Consider the following 21719-nt stretch of genomic DNA (forward strand, 5'->3'; position numbering starts at 1 on the left):
GGTTTGCTATTTTTTCCAGCTCTTATCCAGTTCCTCCCTTTAATCACGAAACGTGCCCTTATGCGTAACCGCTGTCTGTTACTGTATGCTCAGCCTAACTCCGCTTGCTGAATCCTTCAGTCACAACTGGGAGCATAAGCGGGACCTACCCTTGTTCTCTAATGCCAGGTTATGCAATCAGATTAAAAAGCCATCTGCAGCACAAACCCAAACTGCGGCATAATCGCGTTCCCTGGCTCAGGCAGGTCTTCGGCTTACACGGGATCTGCGTCTCCTCAAATCGCTCGCTGACCTCCCGGTTACTCTTCTGATTCCACAAGCGCACGGTAATGGATACGGCCACATATTTCCGCGGTTACCTCACGGCGCTCGGGGCGCAGGCAGCCCAGATGCCTGTTCGCGAATTTAAGGGTTCAAAAGGAACGCAAAGCCTCCTTTTCGCGCTCCGAACGCACTCGGGCGAAAATAGGTCAGAGCCGGCCCCTCCGTCACCGCAGCGGCTGAGCTATTAAAGGCTTTGCGTTAACGCCGCTCTCGTGTAGCTTTCCGAGAGCTGAAACGCTCGCTCTTCTCCATATCGCCAGCGTTTTGGCGGCACGGCCCCGCCGAACGCCCGCATTTCAAATCCCAACGGCCGCGCCGCCGGGGAGGAGCGAGGGCGGCCCCTTACCAGCCAGCCCGAGCCGCCGCCACCCCAGCGCCGTCCGGCCCCCCGGCGGCGGGGGGTGGGCAGAGCCGCGGCACAGAGCTGCGCCACGAGCCCCTCCAGCGCGGCTGGGGCCGAGTGGAGTGCCTCCCCCGCCGCGCACCTCGGGAGCCGTAGTTTTCCCGCGTCGCCGCTCACAGCGGAGAGCGGCGGGCGGAACTGCATTTCCCGGCGCGCCCCGCGGCGCGGCTGCGAGCACGCGCGGTGCGAAGGGGCGGGGCGGCGGGCAGGTTGCTGTTGTTGCATAGGAAACAGCTGAAGAGTCTCCACATGACAGAGGGGGAAGGAGGAAGTGGGGCGGCCCGTAGGGTGCCGCCAGCGCGCCGGTAGCCGCGGAGCTCGGGTGCCTGTCGCGCTGCGCGTCCCCCCGCGGCGGGCGAGTCTCGCGGTCTGGGTTGAGCGCGGCCGGAGAGCTCTCCGGGCCCAAGTGCCCCCGCCGGGAGGAAGCGGTGGCGGCGCTTGCGGGGCTTCCCGCCGGCCCGCCGCGGGGCATGAACGGCTTCGCTCCCGAGGAGCTGCCCCAGCGCGGGGCCGACCCCGCCGCCGCAGCCGCCGCAGCCGCGGCGAGCGGCACGGGCTCCGTGGCGGAGGTGCCGGCGGGGCTGGCGCCCCCGGGGCTGACTGCGGGAGCCGCGGGCTCGGCGGGCGCGGCCGGGGCGGGCGGCCCCGGGGCCGGGCAGCTGTGCTGCCTGCGGGAGGAGGGCGAGCGGTGCGGCCGCGCCGCCGGCAACGCCAGCTTTAGCAAGAGGATCCAGAAGAGCATCTCGCAGAAGAAGGTGAAGATCGAGCTGGACAAGAGCGTAAGTCTTGCGGCAGCGGGCTCGGCTCGGGGGCGGCTTTTAAAGTTCTTTTTTGGCGTGTTTTCTTTTGTTTGCGTTTTTCTTTTTTTTTTTTTTCGTTGTTGCTGGCGGCGGGGAAGCGCCGTTTCCCTGTCCCTCCTTTCCCGAAGCGCGCCGCGGTTAGCCCTGCCCGCAGCGCTGCCGCCGCCCCGTCCCGCCAGGAGCCCCGGGCCGTCGCTGCCCCACCCGGCGGCCGTGGGCGCGGGGCCCCGGGCGCGGAGGGCTCAGTGCCCCTGTACGGTGCGGCCCTGCGCAGGGGAGCCGGGACATGGGGGGAGCGGCCCGCGTGTTGCTTGACCTTGTGGAGGTAAAGCCGTGCGGAGCGGGAGGAGGTGGCGTTTTGCCTCCCGCAGGACGCCTGCCTCCCGTGGGCTTTCGGATTTTTGTGCGTGTTTGTTTGCCGATCCCCGAGTTGCGGCGGGCGGTTGGAGGGAGGGCTGTGTGCGCGCGTGTCCCCGCTGCGCGCGGTTCCCTCCGGGTCGGCCGGGAGCCGCTGCGCTTCCCCGTCCTCTGGCCGAGTCGCTGGAGGTAACGCGCGGCATAACAATGCCTCCGTGCAGCGGAATCCGGCAGGAGAGCTTCTCCACATCGCTCCGCGTGAGCGAGGCTGCCGAAAGAATGTCTCCGTAGATGCCTCTATACCGCAAGGCTGGGAGGAGCTTGCATGGGTTTGATTGAAAGATGCGGTCTTACTCTTGTAGGCGAGACACCTTTATATCTGTGACTTCCACAAAAACTTAATTCAGAGTGTGAGAAATAGAAGGAAGAGAAAAGGCAGCGATGACGATGGTGACTCACCAGTGCAAGACATCGACACTCCCGAGGTAGCCAACGGTTTTTTCTAATAGTTATGTTAAATCTGTACTGCTGTGCCTGCTGTCGGGGGGTGGCTCCTGATTCGCTCAGCTTTTGATATGGCAGAAGCAAGCTGAACTTTACAGTGTATCTGCTGTATTTGCAGAATCTCAGACAACTGTGGTATTGAACTTATGGTTTTTGGCTCCAGGATCCTGCTAGAAGTTGTTTTTCTACATATTAACAAAATCAGTCTTTGTAAGGGTTGACAGGACACCCAGGACTTGGGTTATAAATGCTTCTCTGCCACAACCCTCCAATCCTTTCTTTCCATTTGAAATGTGTTGCAGATAGTACCTGTAGTTACCACTTAGTGTAGCTGGAAGTTTCTCAGTGAGAGAGCTCTTTGGTTTTAGTCCTGGTTGGGGCAGAGGTGCTCAGGCAGTTTTGCTGAAAAGGAGCTAAGAAAGCATTTCTACTTGCCTTCTCTGCTGCAGGCCAGTGAAACACCACCCATTTTGGAAGTGAACTACTTTCAAACTTTTTTTAATGATATAATGTGAATGTACTTAAAGCTTTCTTCTTCCCACACATGTGCTGGATTATTTCTGCTATGGTCTGTGTGTTGTGAGCAGAGCCTACCTGGCCTCAACCAAGAGATTTTTCCAGGGTTCATCAGAACTGTTTGAGAAACGTTAACTTATCCTTATGGTCAGCATCAACAGTGTAGGTGATGAAACTTCATGTAGGAATCTCTGCCTGAAGGCACAAGGCTCAATCCTGAAGGCTCTGACTAAGAGGATTTTAGGAGATTGGAAGTGGTTTGATGCTGGGCTGTGGTTTTCGTCAGCTAAAAACATTGGATGGCATCTCTGAAAGCTCTCTGCGTGGCTTAAGGTAGCTCTCTGGCAGAGTTGTAACTGCAGCTTTTGCCTCTTTATTTGCTCAGACAAGAATAAAGTACGACACAACTGATGGATATCCTTAGTACAGGAGAATATAAGTGTATTTTCAGTGGTAGTAGTACAGGAGAGTAGGTATTTGTGGAGAGTTTTGGGGCAACAGCAGCATGTACTTTCCATGTGGTGCTCTGTGCCTTAGATGCCCACCAGCCCCTGACCACCTTGATTTTGAATTGCTGTCCAGTTTACTGCTGACCACCAGTAGGGCCTTCTAGTTTCCAGCAGAAGCTGTTTCGTGATTCATACTAAGAGACACTGATTTCCACAGTGCTGCTATCTTGAGTATTAGGGCATGCCCATCCCTTAACATGTAAGGCAGGATTGTATCAAGTCTGGTCAGGTCACCAAGAGTGCACTGGCATTGTTGTTGCCTTAAATATTGAATAGTTGAGGCTGCTAGATGACTTTAAAATAGGAGTTAATGCCTTAACCAGTCTTTAATGCAGGAAGTTTGGAGAACACTGCTGTAATTGCAACTGACCTAACAGAAGTTCTTGTTCAACCTGCTTTCTTAGCTTCCTTTCCTCCTCAGTCTTCTGATTAAACTTTTATACTGTCAAGGAGCTGGGAGGGTAAGCTGTTGCTGGGAGAAGTGGCTGTTGATCTGAGTTCATGGGATTAAAAACTGAGCGAGTACTGGGTTGAGACCGTGTATTTATATCTCTGTGAGGAGCTTGTGCAATGCTGTGAACTGTCAGCTCACACTGAAAAATAGTTTCAGGCAACTGTGCCTGTGTACGTAACTCCTCGGTTGTGCTTATTGTAGCAGAGAGATTCTTGGAGACCAGACTGGCTTTTTTTTTTTTCCCTTGCACTTCAAGCCAAAAACCTTCACGTGCTAGACTTTTTCTTGGTTATAATGCATGCTGTCTCATGGTGTAGCTATGCTGCTATATCTTACATGTAACTCGTGAAAAACTTCATGGCTGAAAATGAAATGCAGAGACCTCCTTTTGAATCAGAATCTTCATAGATGTTATGAGATTTGTTACTGTGCTTTGTGTCATCACGCTCAAAATGGAGAACAAATGGCAACAATAAAAGAAAAAAAACAGAAAAGATTATAGTACTGTAAGTTCTAAATATTGTCTGCTGCTAACAGGAGAAAGAACCATACTCAGTAACGTTAAACTGCTCTGAAGCTGAAATGGAATGATTTTTCTTTCTCCTAGAAGGTGTGAAGTGGTACTTTTTCTGTCAAAATGAGCTCTGCTGAGCTGACAGTATGGCTGTGTATGTGCAAGTTTCCAAGATGATGAGGGAAACATTATCAATTACATCAGGTTGCTTTTCTTTCCCTTTCCTCCTTTTCTTTTAGGTTGATTTATATCAGTTACAAGTGAACACACTTCGAAGGTACAAAAGACACTTCAAGCTACAGACCAGACCGGGACTTAACAAAGCACAGCTTGTTGAAGTACGTATGAGTGTTTATTCCATAATAGAAAATGCAATTCACCGTGGCATGCGTTGTGTTGGCTTTTTTGCTGTACAATTTGATCGTTGCATGAAGCGCATATATAATCTGGGTTTTAAGAGAGCAAAAAGGAGCTGCTTATCTAGCTTCCTTCACTGCCACATCTCCTGAGCCAAGTAAAGCAGAAGTAAGAGCTCTTTGCAGAGAAGGGACTCTTAACTTTCAGAAGTGTGTGTGTGTGCTCCTTGAAAACAGTGAGCTGAACAGTGAGGTGACCTGTGCATCTTTGGATGTCATAGAACCATGGATTTCTTACCTGTGCATCAGCCACACCTTCAGCTTAGTATCCTACTGATGATAACTAGAAATTGAGAGGTAGCAGTGAAGTTCTAGTAAGATCATGCTTGGCTTTAAAAAAAACCGATTGATGTAGGCATCTGTTCATACATAGAAAGTGCAGAAACCTGAAAAAGTTTTCTATTGATCATTAATCTCGTTTAAAAACTGCGCATCTATTATCACAAAATAGAAGTTCATGAAATTCTTTTTTTATTATCAATACTTCTAAAAGCACTTAAGCTATATGTGAGTGCAGATGTATGCATTTCTTCTGTATGGGAGTGCAATTTGAAAGTGCTTCTTTTGCACTGCAAAAGCACAAATATGTGACAGCACTGGTGATCATTTCAGCAGGGAGGGATAGCTGCCACCTTTTCATTGTTGTGCTGTAATGCTCAGTTGTACTTCAGTGCAGACATTTTGTTGATCTCTCTACTAATTAGTGCAGATTAATGCCAAGGTTATTAAATGTGTGAGAGCTCTCCAGGGCTAAGCTGTAGAAGAAATACAATGCTGCTGCCTCTACAATTAAGTATTTTAAATGATTCTTCTTTTTTAATGTGAGAGTTGATGCACGGATACATCCAGTTCTTGAATTAGCAAAACTGATTTGAAAAAGCGCAAAAACTTTTGTTCTGTAGAACTGGCATTTCTAAGGGTCTGCTTTAGGTACATCTCGTGAGATGCTTCCAGTAACTTATGTTTCATGTACTGCTCCGTGTGAACAAGCAAAGCTTCTGTCACATGCTTTGTTTGATTGACCTAAAGGTCCCTGTGAGCTGTAGCTGCAGAATTTACTGTCATTTACAGTGCATATGATTTCTTGTTACTTGTCTGAATGTACAAGGGATTTTCTGCTAGCCGTTACTTATAAGTCCAATTTAAAGGGCTCTGTAAAACTGTCTCTGTTTAGTTTTCTCCTTTTTTTTTCCCAAGGCATGTTTTGAAAAGCTTTCTAACTTGCTAATTATATTAAGTATTTTATGCTTGTGCCTTGTGGTAGATCAATGGTAGATCAATTTCTCACTTCCTCTTGCTAATTTTAGTCCAAAAAAAGTATTCTGCAAAAAGCTGGAAAACAGACTGGGGCAGTCAGTCCATCTGAGTATTTCCTTATAAAACTGACAGTCCTTTGTGCTGAAGGGACAAAAACTTCAAACTTCAGCTTTAGTGACTGTAGAAGTTGACATATTTAGCATGTACAGCATTGTGAATTTTTGTCATTGACACCCCTGTTTCAAAGAGCTAAATCTTCATGCTCTTTCTTAAATTCTTGTATTTGGGTCTTCCTTTTTTTTGTACACAACTTGATACAGACCTTCTTCAGCCTGAGTAATGAGCAGTAGCTCATTTGTGTGCCATAGGTTCGTGATAGTCTGCAGATGTTATATGCTCTGTGTTCAAGGAGTGACTGCACAGATGTAAAGATACTCTTATGCTTGTTGGGAGAAATCTTTTCTGATAATTTTCTGGGCATTTTACTTGAGAAATTGTGCTGTATTTGTTTCAGATTACTCAATGATAGCAGTTCCTTTCATACTTTACGTATGATACTAAAGATTTTCAAAGGGAGGCAGGGTTTCCTTTATCCTAAGTTGCTTGATCAAGCTTTTAATGTAGTTATATAAAGTTTCTGCATATAAGTGTTTAATTTCCTTGCGTTCTTCCTTTGTAGATAATTGGCTGCCATTTTAGGACAATTCCAGTGAATGAAAAGGACACCTTAGCGTATTTCATCTACTCGGTCAAGAATGACAAGAACAAACCAGACCTAAAGATGGATAGCAGTGTTCATTAGGCAGGGAAGACTGGGACTGAGACTCAGGCCACAAATCAAAAGACTGAGGGTTTTTGTTGATATGCAAAAGCTTTCTTTGTAACCTTTTGTCCCCAGAGAGTTTCTTTGTTTTATTTTTTCATAACCTTGATGATTTGAGAACCATCTCTTATGAAACAAATTTCCTCACAAACTATTTTAAATAAATATTACTGATATTGTTGCTCAAGTGGGTGTGTCTAACTTATTCAGCGTGTTACTTGTGCTTAGTAGTTAAGCTTTGACTACCTATGTAATGGTATAAAAATATTCTTCAATTAAAGTGTACCAAGGATACATTTATGAATGTACTTCAAGCTCTCGCAATGCAGTGCTGTCTTGAAAAGAAACGAAAAAAACAAAACAAGCAAAAATCCCTGAATTGTGGTAGATTTTGCAGTGGGCTCTTTTTCGTGAGGTTAAAGGCTTTAATTGACAGTTGCAGTTATTAGCTGGGCAGAAATGACTGATTTGGTATCTTCTATTAGGCATGCTATTCCTTGTTCACTGCGTGCATTAACTCAGACCTGTTTAAAAACAACACACTAAAAGTAAGACGAGCAAAATATTATTTTAATTTGGTATCTTAGTAAAGTCTGTGATGTTAAAGACAGTGTTATGTATGATTTCTTGTATTTTCACTGTTAGCTTTGTGTTAATCTAAACATGTGGTACATGAAACGTGATTTTGAAACATGATTTCCTTTTGCTTTAAGCTGTGTGCATTGGCTGAAGAAAAGGCAGGAGAAGAAGCTTAAAGAAGAGGAAGACACAGCTTTAGTTTATTCAGTTAGCATTCATTGCAGCTTCTGACCTTAGCAGGTTTTCAAAAGCCCTTTTTCAAATGTGCTGAAAAATGAGAAAGTGGTATTTCTGTGCTCTAATCTGCTAGTGTTAGCCTTGTGAAGTTTTTTTGAAAGACATCACTGGCTTCCTTCTCAGGAGCTATAAGTACCCTAATTTCTTTCACTTACAGTGTCATATATCTTTCCACGCTAGGGTTTTTGCACTGTTGGCCAAAGTTCAAGCTGGTTGGTGATACCAGGCTGGTGCAGGGTAAAGCTGGTAATTCTTTGGGAAGATGTTTCAGTACTCATTTCATGGCAGTGGCTGTAAAGTTGTTTATGAAGTATCCTTTGCACAAGTTACATTTGTTATCTACACAGCATTAGTTGGAGAGGCAGCCGGGGAACCCAGTGCTGAATTGAACATCTGAAGGATAAAGGCTTTTTCTTTCTTATAGGATGGCGAACAGGGATGGATGTTCCTGCATAGATTTGGCAGGGGCTGTAGAAGCTTTTTCTGGAGGGGAGGAGAGTGAGGAGAGAAACCAAGAACGAGCTTATATTGGAAATAGGTCTGTGGCCCTGTGCTGCTGCGTGTAGGAAGTGGCAAAACTTTTTTTTTTCATCGGATTATGTATTTTTCCACGTCAATAATGGTAAAAGGGAAGTAACTGAAAATCGTCTACTGACTTTACTACCCACCTCTGCGTCTGCCTTATTTTTGTAGCTGTTGCACTGGAAAGCTGTGAATGGCAGATGTACACTACCTGATTGGCAAGGAAAGTAGATGGCACAACCCACAGAAACTGTATGTCCTCACTGCTAGTAGAAGCTTGTGGAGGACTTTGCAGTCCTCCATAAAGTGGATACTGTATGTTTTCTTAGTAGAACACTGAATTTGGTAATTTTGATGGTGAGTTGCCAGATTCCCCACCTTCTATCGTCCTTCATTGATTATTTTATTAGAAGCCTAAATGACTCAGGAGTAATTATATGAACCAGGCTTTAAAAGCCTGATGGTACAAGCTTTTGTTTCAATAGTCTAAAAATTACTTGGCAAAAATAGTAAATGCAGATTTACTTGAAACTCTTACTATTGGTTATGTATAGTTAACCTACTACTGCGCGTATCCAAGCATTATTTACTAATAGATGAAGTAAAACAGTCTTTGTGCTATTTCATGTTCATATGTGAAATAACTTTGGTGTGCTGATGGTAGCAGTTTCCACAATGTGGTGTCGTAAGGTTATTATCATGGAGTCAAGGTTGGAAAAGACCTCTAAGATTGCCTAGTCCAACCATCAACCCATCCCCACTGCTCCCAGTAACAATGTCCCTAGGTGAGCGGAGCACTAGTTCAAGGGGCAAGACAGTTACATTTGTACTACATGTTCCGTGTTACTGTCCCATTCTCCTTCTAAGTCTTTCTGAATATACATATATATGTTCTATCACTGCTGTTATTAGTGTTTTGAAAGCTCAACCTTTAACGCTTCAAGACTTCAGATGCAGTTAACGAGTTAGACATAATTATCACTTACACCTACCTTAGTACTATTAATATGAATTTTGACTCTTTTTTTCCAGTGGAATTTTCGAATATGGGTAATGCAAATTAATGGTTTCTGTTTTTTGCAGGCACCCAAATAGAAGTGGGAGTGTGCAGAAGTGCCGGATACTGACTAGCATTGCCTTAAAGCAGTGCTAACAATAAAGCAGTGCTAACAATAAAGCAATAGGAAGCTGCACTGCTGCAGTGGATTCCAGCAAGAGTCACTCTTAGCCACATGAAGGCTTAATCTTGATGTTTCTTTTTGAAAATTAGTTGAGGATGTTGTAGTTATTAAAAGGATACACTCACACACATATGTTTATATATTTTTTGCTAGGAGATAAATGCAGGGACAATTATGAGCAGGTACAGTCTTTCACATCCATGTGGAGCTAATTAAGGCAGCTACCATGTCCAAAAGGAGAAATTTTTACATATTTCACAAAGCATAGAGAGGAAGTTTTTTTCCAGCAGAAAGATAGTTTCTACAGTGTGCTTAGAGAGGAAATTTGTTTTGTTTTGGCTGTTGCTGGCCTTGTTTTTTCTCTTGAAAGCGTATTTTGTGATTGTGGAATGATGCCCGTTGTCCTCAGTGACAGGCTCAGTGTTGATCACTCGCTGTTACAGGGAATCACGAAAGATATCTTCGATCCAAAGAAAATCTCCCTGAAACACATTAGATGCTTAAATAATTATGAGAGCTTTAACATGTTACGCATTTCCAAGGCTGGTTTTTTTTCCAGGTTTTGCTAGGATGTGTGTGTGATCGCTGTGTTTATGGGATGCCCTTCCAGCAATGCAAATGCAGCTGCAGGTCTGTATGAGAGCACTGTATATTTTTTCCTCTGCTCGCCTGTTTCAGAAGCATCAGCAAAATTTTCATTGACTGAGCAGTGTGCCAGAGTTCTAGCATGGTGTTGTAGCTTTGTGAGGGTAAAGCTTATCAAATATTTGATATTATTAAAAAATAATAATAATTCTGGTGTGTGTACGCATACTATTTAGCACAGTTAGTTCTACGGGCAGACCTATGGAGTAGATATTCTTTATATCAAGGTGGGTGAAGAAAGACCTCCCTATGTGTTTATATCCAAGTAAGAGGCTTTCTGGAGCTGTTCAAAGCTCTGTGGTTAAAGCTGAAAACCTGAAGTGTTTTCACTGTGAGGGCACAGTATCTGGTAAAACAATTACTTATACCCTGCTCTCTGTTTGAATGTGAAGTTCCTATTTTTAGGAGTCACTGCCACTTGGCTCAAATTCATTCCCGTACAAGAATGCTGCAATTTGCCTTTTGGATTTTAGGGGACTTGACAATGTTGGACAAGAGGAGCTTGTATGAAAGTCATTTCTGCTTGTCTATGTAAAGCTATCACGTTATAATGTCCCTGAACTATTAGTAAGTTGTCACGTTGATGTTTTATCTAAATTTCCTGGGGAAAGATGCACATTCTTTGTGTAAAACAGCGAATACCCCACATTGCATGAGAATTTTGCTGTCCTGCTCTTATCAGCCAGCAGGAGAAATCAACTAAATCTTTTTCTCCCTTGCAGGCATTTGTGGACCTGTTCTCCCTGCATTTGCTTTACTGCTCTAAGCAGCTGTCTTTAAAGAATCGTTTATTGGGTTGGCACATCTGCACATGCCTTAGAGTAGCATCGTAGCCCTCTGTTGTGTAACAGATATCAAATGGCTTTGTTGATGGTCCTGAAAACATTTTCATTGCAAAGTGCTGCAACTAAGGATCTCAGTAGTTCTCAGACTGAACTTAGATCAAAGTTACTGGCAAAAAAAGTTAGAAGTTGGATAATTTAAATGCCAAATTCCCCTCTGTTGGGATGTGCAGGTTTGTGAAGTACGCTGAGCATGTCCCCGGGTGAGGCTCTGATAAACAAACGTTGAAAACTGCCAGTGTGTCAGGTAATCGGATACATCTTGATACAGTTTCAAGCCACCTGAAGAGATACACTACCCTAAAATGGTACCTTATTCCAGCAGTGGAAACTGAGAAATGGTAGAAATACAAGTGGCTGTACAGAACCCTTGGAGTTTCTATGCAATCAGTGTAATCTTTGGTCGGACAAGGGGGAATGGTTCTAAACTGAGACAGGGGAGGTTTAGGTTAGATATTAGGAGGAAGTTTTTCACTCAGAGAGTGGTGATGTACTGGAAAAGGTTGCCCAAGAAGGTTGTGGATGCCCCATCCCTGGAGGCATTCAAGGCCAGGCTGGATGTGGCTCTGGGCAGCCTGGTCTGGGGTTGGCGATCCTGCACACAGCAAGGAGGTTGAAACTAGATGATCTTTGAGGGCCTTTTCAACCCAGGCCATTCTATGAATCTTACTTTGGACAGCAGAGCAGTTCCTTGAAGTTGCAGTAACAGATGGTCTCGCAGCCTTCTCCTTCCCAAAAGTGATCCTGCAGGTTGTCATCAATGTGCCGGAGGCTCACCATGCCTTCGGGAATGCTGTGACAGCTGTGGTCATGCAGGACCCTCTTGTAGCACTTGGGCCGCCGGGAGGGCACTGTGTGGGCACCCAGGAGGGCACTCAGCAGAAGTAGAACTGAGAGCATCTTCATTTTTGGAAAGTTTCCTGTGCAATGGTGTTAAATAGAAATGAAATACGTGACATGGATACAGCTGTTGGGTGGATCTCTTTCCCCAGTCTGCTTTCTATCTTATATTTTTCTGTCTTTCCTGTGAACTTATGGAGGCTTTGTGTGTCTGCGTTGGAGAGCGTTTTCTCCTAGGAGGTAAATAAGATTGCCGTGGAATTGATATTCATTACTTTCTGTACAACCACAGGAATCCTATCGCTGGGAACTGAGCTTCTGTTGCTGACAATTTTGTTGTTACTTGCCCTCTCACCTTGAGAAAATTGCTCTGAGTTGGCCGTGTGCTCTCAGCAATGTGAGTGAACACACTGCAGGCTACCAAGGCAGTGAGTCTCGTTGCTTTCCAGGTGATTTTGGCTGGTTGAGAATGTTGAAATGAGTCACTAATTTAACACTAGTAGTATGTTTCCCCGTAAAAAAATACGAGCATTCCTAGTTCTAACTGTGGTAACATCTAGAAAGGTTTTGTTGTCTTTCATTCAGTTGGCACATAGTTGATCCCTTTATGCTGCCACTGCAGACTTCTAGGCTGTTACATGTGGGCACAGGATAGGGTATTCTAAACTAACCTGGACATAATTAGCAATAAGACACCCTCTGAGCAAAGACCATAACAAATGCCAAGTTCAAGTGCCATAGCTTTTATCTAGATAAGAAAAAAGTAGGGCATGACAGGCATAGAGGTCACTCAGATAATTGAGTTGTGCTTGTGTTATTTTGTGGAACACTTGAGTCGCTCTTGAAAAACAAACAAAAAAAAACTATTAAACATATACATTTACTGTACTTACAGTATTTTTTCCTATGTAGGTTCTTAACTACCATAGCTATCTTGCTGATATTCTGTTTCTTCAGCCAATGAATGGCAGACAACTTAAGAAGTCTGGCAATTTGAGTTCATGTTGGGGATCAAATGCTACACTGATGCTCTTCAATTATATTTTCCATAAGATTTTGTGCAAACTTTTAACATCACTGACCCAATAAAGTGTTAAAAATTGGCTAATCGGTTAGGGAATATGATTACAATGATAATAAACTTTTGTGTATTTTCAAACTTCCATCGTAGGAACAAAATTAATTGAACAGTTCCTTCTGGTTTCTGTGAACTTGTACATGAACTTCTGAGTAGTAGACTCCTATAAAATACTGGTAATGGAGCCTTGGGGATCTATTTTTAAATTGCCTTAGAGTGCAGTATTGAATAACTCTCTGTCTTTATTAGTTTTAGGCCTCAAAACCACTTCTCAAATAAAGTAAAAATTGTTCGAACTTTGTCTGATGTTTCAAGTAAAGAATCTGCATTGTTATACTAATAACTTTGTTTTGTAGTAGAAATACTGCAGTTACAAGGGTTCTGCTCAAAGATTTGTAATGCTCAAAGAAGTTTGTGCTGTACCTCGGTAAACATCAGCATAGATGAATACAGTTTAACATCTTTCTGTTCAAATAATTGAACTTCGTTATGTAAGTATTTAATGGAAGAAACGTTCCATGCAAAAGAAATTTAGGGAACAGATGAGGTTTTTGTCTTTGTTTTCTGTGGTTGGATTATTCTGTGAGTTGCTCCCCTGAGGACAAGGCATTCGTAATATCTTGTGCACGTTTTTTGTACTTAATTTGAATGAGTTTTCCCTAAATGGAATTTAGCTGGAGTTCTCATTTCAATCTGTTGCCAGCTGCCGATCTGTTCTAAATTAATAGGAACACATTCTGTCCCAAAAACTGACAGATTTTCTGCAGGCTGTCAAATTGCTGGATTCAAGAATCGTGATCTGCAGCTGAGGATAACTCAGTATTCACTTTGGAATACAGGAAGGTGTTGCTATAGAGCATCATTGAGAATCGATATGGATGGCTGCCAAAAGTGGTATTAGCAAAGTCATGTGCCAGCGCGCTGTGGATAGACAGCTTTGCTCACAGGCTGGTTATGCATCTTGCCTAATCAGTACCGCTGCTTTTCAGAACAGTATTTTATTAAAATCGTTGTTGTTGTTGTTGTTGTTGTTGTTGTTTTTCCTGAATACTTCCTGTTTCTTTGTGGTTAGTAACTGAAAGGAAACTTTCAGTTAGGAGACCTTTCTTCAAAAGATTGGTCATTTGCTGTAAAAGGATGGTGCCTATTTGCAGGTGAAAGATTGTTCAGGTGTTTCAGCAGTTCCCTGCACAGGGTCAGTGGTGATAAACCTGGCAGACCTTTCAGATGTAGAATCTTCTGTTTCCTGACAAACTGCGGGGAATTCTTCCAAACGCAATGATGGAATATCACTTGATTTCTAGCTCTTAGCAGAGCTAGAAAGTGCCTATTTACATCAAAATGTGTGTCAGAGATCTTATCTACCTTTGCTTAGCATGGAAACAGTCTTCTCTCATGAAACAAACCAGGGAAATTGAACAAATCCGATCTCCAAAGTGACGCAAAGAATCATTGCCAGCAAACGGTGTTAGATTTATGTAAAGCCTTTGAAAAAGCAGCAGTGCCAGCCATGCTAAGCCTGACCAGATTGCTCTATCAAGACCATATCACTTCCAGTTCTAACAGAGGAGTTAAGCCATCTACAAATATTTAAAATGAGCTCCTGGCAGTTGCAGAAATCCAATTTAAGGAGTTAACTCCCTGGTTACTTTGGTACAATGTAAGTAAAGTTCAGGGAAGAAGTTCAGCTGGACAAACAAATGCTTTGGAAGACTTAGAATTTTGCATGGTGCAAAATTAGTTTCATTGGAGCATATGTGCTGTGATTCAGGAATTACTGTTATCCCTGCTCATTCAGCGGAGAACATCTGAATTGTTCTGACAAGCAATTTGGCACCATCTCATAGTTAGAGAAAGACCAAATAAACAAAAAAACCAACCACGTTTCAGCATCCCAATCTGTGAATTAAAGGATAATATTTCATGAAGATAGTGATGCTCTTTGAAGTTCCTGTATTACTGCTGGGAATTCTGGTGTGAGCAGTAGAAGACAGAAACAGGGAAAACTGAGGAATTGCTCAAAAATATATGTCATAATGTATCTAGGAGATCCTACAGGATTAGGAAAAGATGCATGTTTACAAGTTTTGTCTCTCAACTGTACTTTTCAGAGTTGTTATGCTTTTCTGTGCATCTCCAGTTGCCTAATCCTAAAAATCAGCAGTATGCTTATCTGATACTGATGTGGTGTATGATCTTTACCAGTCAGTTCAGTGTTGTGCTGGGTTAGCAAGCTGGCTGACTGTGCCTTAAAAAGTGAAGCAAATGTTATTTTCTGTATGTATTATATGTATACATCACACTCTCTTTGTGTGTGGAGTTCAAGAGCTAAAAGCACCCACTTGCAATTAAATGCCCTTTAATCATCTTTTATTTGTCAGGTTATCTTTCAGAAACACCTGTAATTCCTGGCTTCAACCTGAAAAAAACAGAACCTAACGTAGAATATTTCAGTGTTAGTGCATTATAGGTAGGCTTATTAGTACATTCATAAGAAATCATTACACAAGAACTGCATAACTGATATTATTATGAGGAACTTTCTTCCATAAAAAAGTACTCAAATCTGTTTTGCTTGAACAGTTGGTACATTGTGAGGACTGCAGCTATTCCACTGAGGATGAATTCAGTGAATTGCTGCTTTGTAATTCCCATCAATACCATGATTCTTTCCAGAAATTGAGTTCTCATTAAAATCTATTTAGTTCTCTTAAAGTCAGCAATTTGTTGTGAGTGCACCTCTCTCTGCATTTACCAACTTTGCAATAATACTGAGTACAGGAAAGCAACATAGCACATTTAATGGCTTTGGATGTTAATATCTAACATTCAACCTTGAAGAAGAGCAAGATAGGAAAGAAGGATCTTTAGCTGGATTATACCCACACATTTGTCTCAATTAACATATTTTGCCTACAGCGTATCTGATCTCCTCAAATCATCTTCTGTATGTTCCCACATATATTTCTAATTCTGCAGTCTTTAACTAGCAGCAGAAAAACATGTGAGCAGGGATAATTTCAGGAACTAGACGTACCTTTTTCTTCTGCTTCTCTTCTTTTCACTTTCTTAGCAGTATCTTTTCAGATGTACACAGAGCTAGAGCTGGAGGGGATGAGCAGAGGGAGGGCTGACGGAGGTGCTGGACAAACAGCCTTTTGTCCGGCCTGGCTTCTGTCTGTGAGTGACACACTCCCTGCTCCAGAGAGGGGCAGAGGATGGGCTTCAAGAGCTGCCTCTTTCAGACACTGCCAACCTTGATGAGGGAAAGAATAGAGAGTGCATCCCTTCCAGCAGGAAGCATTTCATCCATCCAGGACCTGATGGCAAGGTGTCTCCTCAAGTGAGTGAACCACAACACTCAGAATGAATGGAGGAAGTGCCCTGTGGAATACATGCCCTGCTGTGCCACCCGAGCGGGGCCGTACTGAGCAGGGCATGCAGCCAGCCAGCAGGCTTGTGTAATCCTTGCCTTTGAAATTCTGTTTTTTCAGACTGAAAGAATGGAGAACTGTAATTATTTTAGCCAGATTCTTGTATGACCTACAATATGACACCGTGCATTGAGTTCATCACTGGCCAATGTTTAATCAAGAGGTAAAGGGTTACACTGAACAGTATTTCAGAGGAAATCATATTAGACTAATATAACTATTCAAGTAATCCGATACAATGTGTGTGATAAAAACACACAAATTGAGGTCCTTGAATAGATCTGAAGTATTAATAAGAAAACGATCTCTGGGCTGAACTCTGGGACTTGGTCAGTGTCCTTACATGTATCTTGAAGTTTGGGTCCCTCTTTTGTTCTGGTCATCCTGTCTCTATTTCCTCATGTGGATAGGAAAGTACAGTTCTACCTTAGATTTTGATCTGTAGTTTTTTACATTTTCTAGTATCTAGTGCATCATTTTGGTTCTCCCATGTCTTTGTAAGCATTTGTAGTTCTATATCTTGTTGAGCAGCTTCCCATGCAGAGGTTTGTTACTAGTGCGAATATGTACCTCTGCTCAGCTGCTCCAGTTTACAATTTAATGTCTTGATGCTGTGATGCTTGTAGCTCCTACACCTGAATGTCTCCTCTGGCAGGAGCATAACCATCAGGGCATTCCTCTCCATGCTGCAGAAGGGAGCAGGATGTGTGCTTGTACCTCTGCAAGGCGCCTTTCCCTTTTCAGGATGATGAGATAGATGCCTTGCGCTGTTTTTCTACAGTAATTCCTTTCCAGTGTGGATCCTAGCTCTTGCTGTTTGTGCTCTAAATGAGATTATTCTGATGCCTCTGTGAAGACATTTTGTCTCAGTTGCTGGGAAGGACCTGCTTGAATAGCAGACAAGCACTCTGAGGATGGCTCACTTTGTCCATAAAATGGAGTGAGTGGGGAGATCATTCTTCTGAAAGCATTCTGTTGTGCTTTGAGAAGAGACTGTTCTAACAAAAATACTGTTTTGATGGTGCGTTGGTGCTCCTCCCTGCCCCTGCTCTGTAGGTCTATGTTTGATGTCTCCAGTCATTGCGAACATTCAGGGACAGGAGGAAATTTTCTCCCTTGTAGTGCTTCGTAGTACAGAAGCTCCCTCGTAGTATAGAAGTGGGAAGTAAATGTTTTAAGGAATCTAGGGGGTAAGATGCAACCAAAGGCTATGTTGGCTGATGTAGGAACAGCTATCTGAGGTGTGAAAATTGAGATAGGTAGCTTATAGGAAAATGTGTTGAAGGATGGGGCAGCCTCTGATGCTGGTGGCCTTGAAGAGAGCAAAGTGCAAAGCAGTGCTTGCAGGTCTAACTTCTTTCTCATTTTTTCACAAATCTGTTGCCCCAAATATGTTTCTATACTAAATCTATCTCATTTCCTGTAGGACTGTCAAGTTAGCTTAGTTGACTGTTAAATTCAGCAAGACCGAGTGCTGGGTCCTGCACTTTAGCCACAGCAGCCCCAGGCAACCCTAGAGGCAGAGTAACTAGAAGACTGTGCAGAGGAAAAGGGCCTAGAAATTTTGATTGATACTCAGACAAAAATGAGCCAGCAGCGTGCCCAAGTGTCCAGGAAGGCCAATGGCATCCTGGCTTGTAACAGCAGGAGCAAGGAGGTGATCATCCCTCTATACTCAGCTCTGATGAGGCCACAGCTTAAGTGCTCAAGTGCAGTGTTATGGATCCCTCACTACAAGAAAGACATCGAGACCCTGCAGTGTGTCCAGGGAAGGGCAGTGAAACTGCTGAGGGGTTGAAGCACAAGTCTTATGGGGAGCAGGAACTGGGACTGTTTGGTCTGGAGGAGGCTCAGGGCTGATCTTATCACTCTCTACAACTCCCTGAAAGGAGGTTGTGTTGAGGTGGAGCTCGGCCTCTTCTCTCAGGTAACTAGCAATAGGACTAGTGAAGGGAATGGCTTCAAGTTATACCTGGAGAGATTAAAGTTGGATATTAGGAAAAACTTATAGAAAGAGTGGCACTGGAACAAGCTGCTCACAGAGCTGATTGGGTCACTCGTCCCTGGAGGTATACAAGAAAAGCTTAGATGTGGTGCTAACGTGCACGGTTTAATGGGAAATTTTGGTTGTAGGTACACAGTTGTACTGGTTGATCCTGGAAGTCTTTTCCAACCTTAATGATTCTATGATTCTGTTTCTGGCCTTGGTGTCCCTTTGGTGGTGTGGTGAGATTTGCCAACTTTAATTCCTCCTGTCTTTTTGTCTCATTTCTGAGTTGCCTTGCTCAGGCTGCTGATGGGATGCCAACAATGGCAGAGAAGTGTTGAAAATTGCTGAGTTTTTTTATTCCCCATGATGGCACCTGGTAGCTGCAAGAGAACTTTAGGGTGAGCTTGCTTTCCCATCTTCCTTGATCTGTGTCTACATGGGATGGAGAGGATCATTATGAATCCCATTAAACTCGTATCTAGAGACCTTTTATTTGTTTGCCTGCTGATCCCTGTTCTTGTCTGAAGAGATATGGTAAGATACGAAGTACAGCTGTTTGGAGGGGACAGAGAAGTGGTAGAAGCAATGGTCCATAGGAGAGAAGGACAGTGTCCCCTGGTAGAGTGAGAAGGAAGAACAAAAAGGCAGAACTGACATTCAGCTGCAAATGAGTGGCAGTCTCTGGTATATAATGTTACTCTACACTGAATTTGTGTAACATGCCCTTGGGAAAATAATCTTTGCTTTTTAAGAACTCAGCATTCTGCATATACTTCACATTTTTAATGCAGGCCATGCAAGTTTAACTTTTTTCTGTAAGCACAAATCGATTTGCATTTTACTGTATTCTCAATATCAACATGCAGCTTTTTGCAGTCTGACAGTGCAAAATACTAGCATTTTCTCCTCTCACATTAAATCGTCTTAAAAGATGCCAGGCAGCTCATTAGTGTGTGCATTTTATATGAGGAGATCTATAATGAACCCTAGAACCTGATTTTGGTGGCTGATGCAATCTAAAATTTATAGCTGACGACTCTAGAGGAATGTACGTATTGTAGGTATGCATAAAGACCTTGGGAGACTTGATATTGGTAGCAATGACCGTGCCAGTGCAACTAAGACATTAATTGCTGTCATTATTTGTTACAGGACTGTGGTTTGTAGGATGCTTTATGGTTGGTTTTCAATATTATGGCTTTTAAGCAGCCATAAAATCCTTACATACTCATTTTCCAAATACGTGTGTACCGCAAATACTGTAGCTTGCATCATAGCCTTCATGTGCTCTTTTCCATGGCTTGATGTCTATAATGTAAATCAAACACACTGAAAACACATTATTTTTACTTTGTGTAACTTTAACACTGTTTCCATTGTTCCCCTGATTATTATGTTTAGGATATATTTGTGCTGTTAGATGTTATACTGTTGCATTTGCAGTTCCTGCATCTGGTAATATGCCTTGTACCTTGTATCTGCAGTAACCTGGGAAGTTCATTTGAATTTTCCAGACAAGAGTTCATTGCCTGTTTGAAGAAATCAAGTTCAGTAGCTGTTCATGCAATTTTTCTTCTGTCTCCTTGCCGCTATTGTGAGGTGCTGCTTTATTTCCAGTGGCTGTTCTCTGTGAAGTCCCAGAGCATGTCTGTTTCCTCTCTCAGTAATTTCTGACTTCCTTTTATTGCTTTTGTTTTTTTTTTTTTTTCAACTTCTGTAGTCTGCAAACCATGCTTGGTTAAAATACAAGGCATATCATTGAGCTTATCAAAGCAATCTTTTAGTGTGGTTCCTCAAATAAGTTCTCTGTTGGCACACTCAGGCTGCTGCTTTTCTAGTAATGCAGAGAGGATGCTCTATAAAGAGAACCTGCTGATGCTATGAACTGTCAATTCCAGACAGGCTTACCAAGTTAGTAATGGATGTGCGTATGTAATACAGCCCAGTGTTTCAGAGAGGCAAATGAATCTGAGCATGTCTTGAAAAGAATGGCTGTAAACTGGGAAACTAATGTCTTTCTTGTAGTGAGGAGCACAAAATTGAACATAGTACTCAAGGTGCAGCCTCACCAATGCTGAGTACATGGAGATGATCACCTCCCCTGCTCCTGCTGGCCACACTATTTCTAATGCAGGCCAGGATGCTGTTGGCCCTCTTGGCCACCTGTGCACACTGTCAGCTCATGTTCAGCTGAGCATCAACCAACACCCCCAGGTCCCTTTCCTCTTCACAGTCATCCAGCCACTCATCCCCAAGCCTATAGTGCTGCATGGGATTATTGTGGCCAAAATTCTTCGTTGATTCAAAATATTTATAGTTATATATGTATTACTGCTTTGCTAGGAATTACTTGTTGATACTTATAGAAGCCTTGAGGGTAGGGAGCATTCTGCAGCTGCTGGAGTTGCCTAGAGTCAGGAGTCTGATAAAAAACAGGGAGGGATACCATTGCCTCCATCACCCTTATTAGTTTTAACTGCAGTTAAAGAAGAAAAAACGCAATGAGAACAATAACACACAAAAAGATACTTATAAGATCTAGTGTAGTTTCCCTTAATCATCACTGCTGAGAGCATAACAAATACCTTCCTTATTTTTCAAGTCTTTGACCACCTCACTGATTTGTGACTGCTTTAACTGTGGGGTCTGTTTGTTCACTTGTTGCACAGGGAGGGTGGGGGGAGCTTGGGCCATTTGACCTGGAGATGATGCTGTAACTGTGCGCTTGGCTTGTCAGTGTATTGAACACCTGGGGACAGGGCTGGTAAAGAACATGTCACGATGTTCTTCTCAGTGGTGCCCTGTGATGGCACAAGAGGCAATGAGCACCAGATGGAAACCAGAAAATTCCATTTCAACATCTGAAGGAGCTTCCCTGTGAGGCAGGTCAAGCCTGTGGAATCTTTATCCTTGGAGAAATCAAAAATCCAGCTAAATGCCATCCTGTGCAACAGATTTGCTGAGTTTTGAGGTCAGGTACTTTGGTCTCAAATTCTCATAGTACCCTGGGAGCCCTTTCACACAATTTGTTGTATTTTTTGCCACCCTCATCTCCTGTTGTGTTCACATAACTTCTGTTTATGTAGCATCCTACATACCTGACTTCATATTTACAGTGTCATGCTTGTTTGACTTCTGCTAGAACTCTAGAGACCATGCTATCTGGTCCCAGTGATGCTGTAACATGTTTCTTTTTGTTTGTATATTGAGTACTACTGAAAAAAAGAAAGAAAAAAAAATTACAAGATCTCTCTGAGAAATACCTGTTGAAGAAAAGTCATTGTCTCTAAGGTCAGACACAGTTCTAGTAGGTGGAGACAGGAACATCTTCACATTCTCACTTTGGGAATGTGGTGTGAAGTCAGTGTGCTTTGCTGCTGTTAGGTATGGTGGAGAACATAGGGAAAGTACTGTCTGTGTTCCTCTGCAATCAGAAATAAAGAGGAATTTTATTAAAATCATTTGGAGTTCTGAATTCTATTTAAGTCAAATCA

General features: G+C 43.2%; 2 protein-coding genes across 2 annotated transcripts; one reads left to right on the forward strand and one right to left on the reverse strand.

The window, feature by feature from the left end:
- The first annotated feature begins 1164 nt into the window (after positions 1–1164).
- SAP30 (Sin3A associated protein 30) lies at positions 1165–7053 on the forward strand. The gene is made up of 4 exons (XM_079534880.1): positions 1165–1506; positions 2247–2369; positions 4621–4719; positions 6734–7053. The coding sequence occupies exons 1-4, from the start codon at positions 1198–1200 to the stop codon at positions 6854–6856; spliced, it is 654 nt and encodes a 217-aa protein (XP_079391006.1). The 5' UTR covers positions 1165–1197; the 3' UTR covers positions 6857–7053.
- Positions 7054–9823: 2770 nt separating this feature from the next.
- Positions 9824–11789, reverse strand: SCRG1 (stimulator of chondrogenesis 1; the record flags this gene model as incomplete). The annotated part of the gene is made up of 2 exons (XM_079534948.1): positions 9824–9878; positions 11554–11789. The coding sequence occupies 2 exons, from the start codon at positions 11787–11789 to the stop codon at positions 9824–9826; spliced, it is 291 nt and encodes a 96-aa protein (XP_079391074.1).
- Between the last annotated feature and the right edge of the window lie 9930 nt (positions 11790–21719).

This window comes from Tetrao urogallus, assembly GCF_951394365.1.
Source record: "Tetrao urogallus genome assembly, chromosome: 4".
In the NCBI taxonomy this organism is placed as follows: Eukaryota; Metazoa; Chordata; class Aves; order Galliformes; family Phasianidae; genus Tetrao; species Tetrao urogallus.

What these genes read in the sequence shown, in the direction of transcription:
- SAP30 (XM_079534880.1), top strand. Translation starts at nt 1,198, where the DNA reads ATGAACGGCTTCGCTCCCGAGGAGCTGCCCCAGCGCGGGGCCGACCCC. An exon ending in AAGACATCGACACTCCCGAG is followed by an intron (nt 2,370 to 4,620) that starts GTAGCCAACGGT and finishes CTTTTCTTTTAG; the next exon opens with GTTGATTTATATCAGTTACA. An exon ending in ACAAAGCACAGCTTGTTGAA is followed by an intron (nt 4,720 to 6,733) that starts GTACGTATGAGT and finishes CTTCCTTTGTAG; the next exon opens with ATAATTGGCTGCCATTTTAG.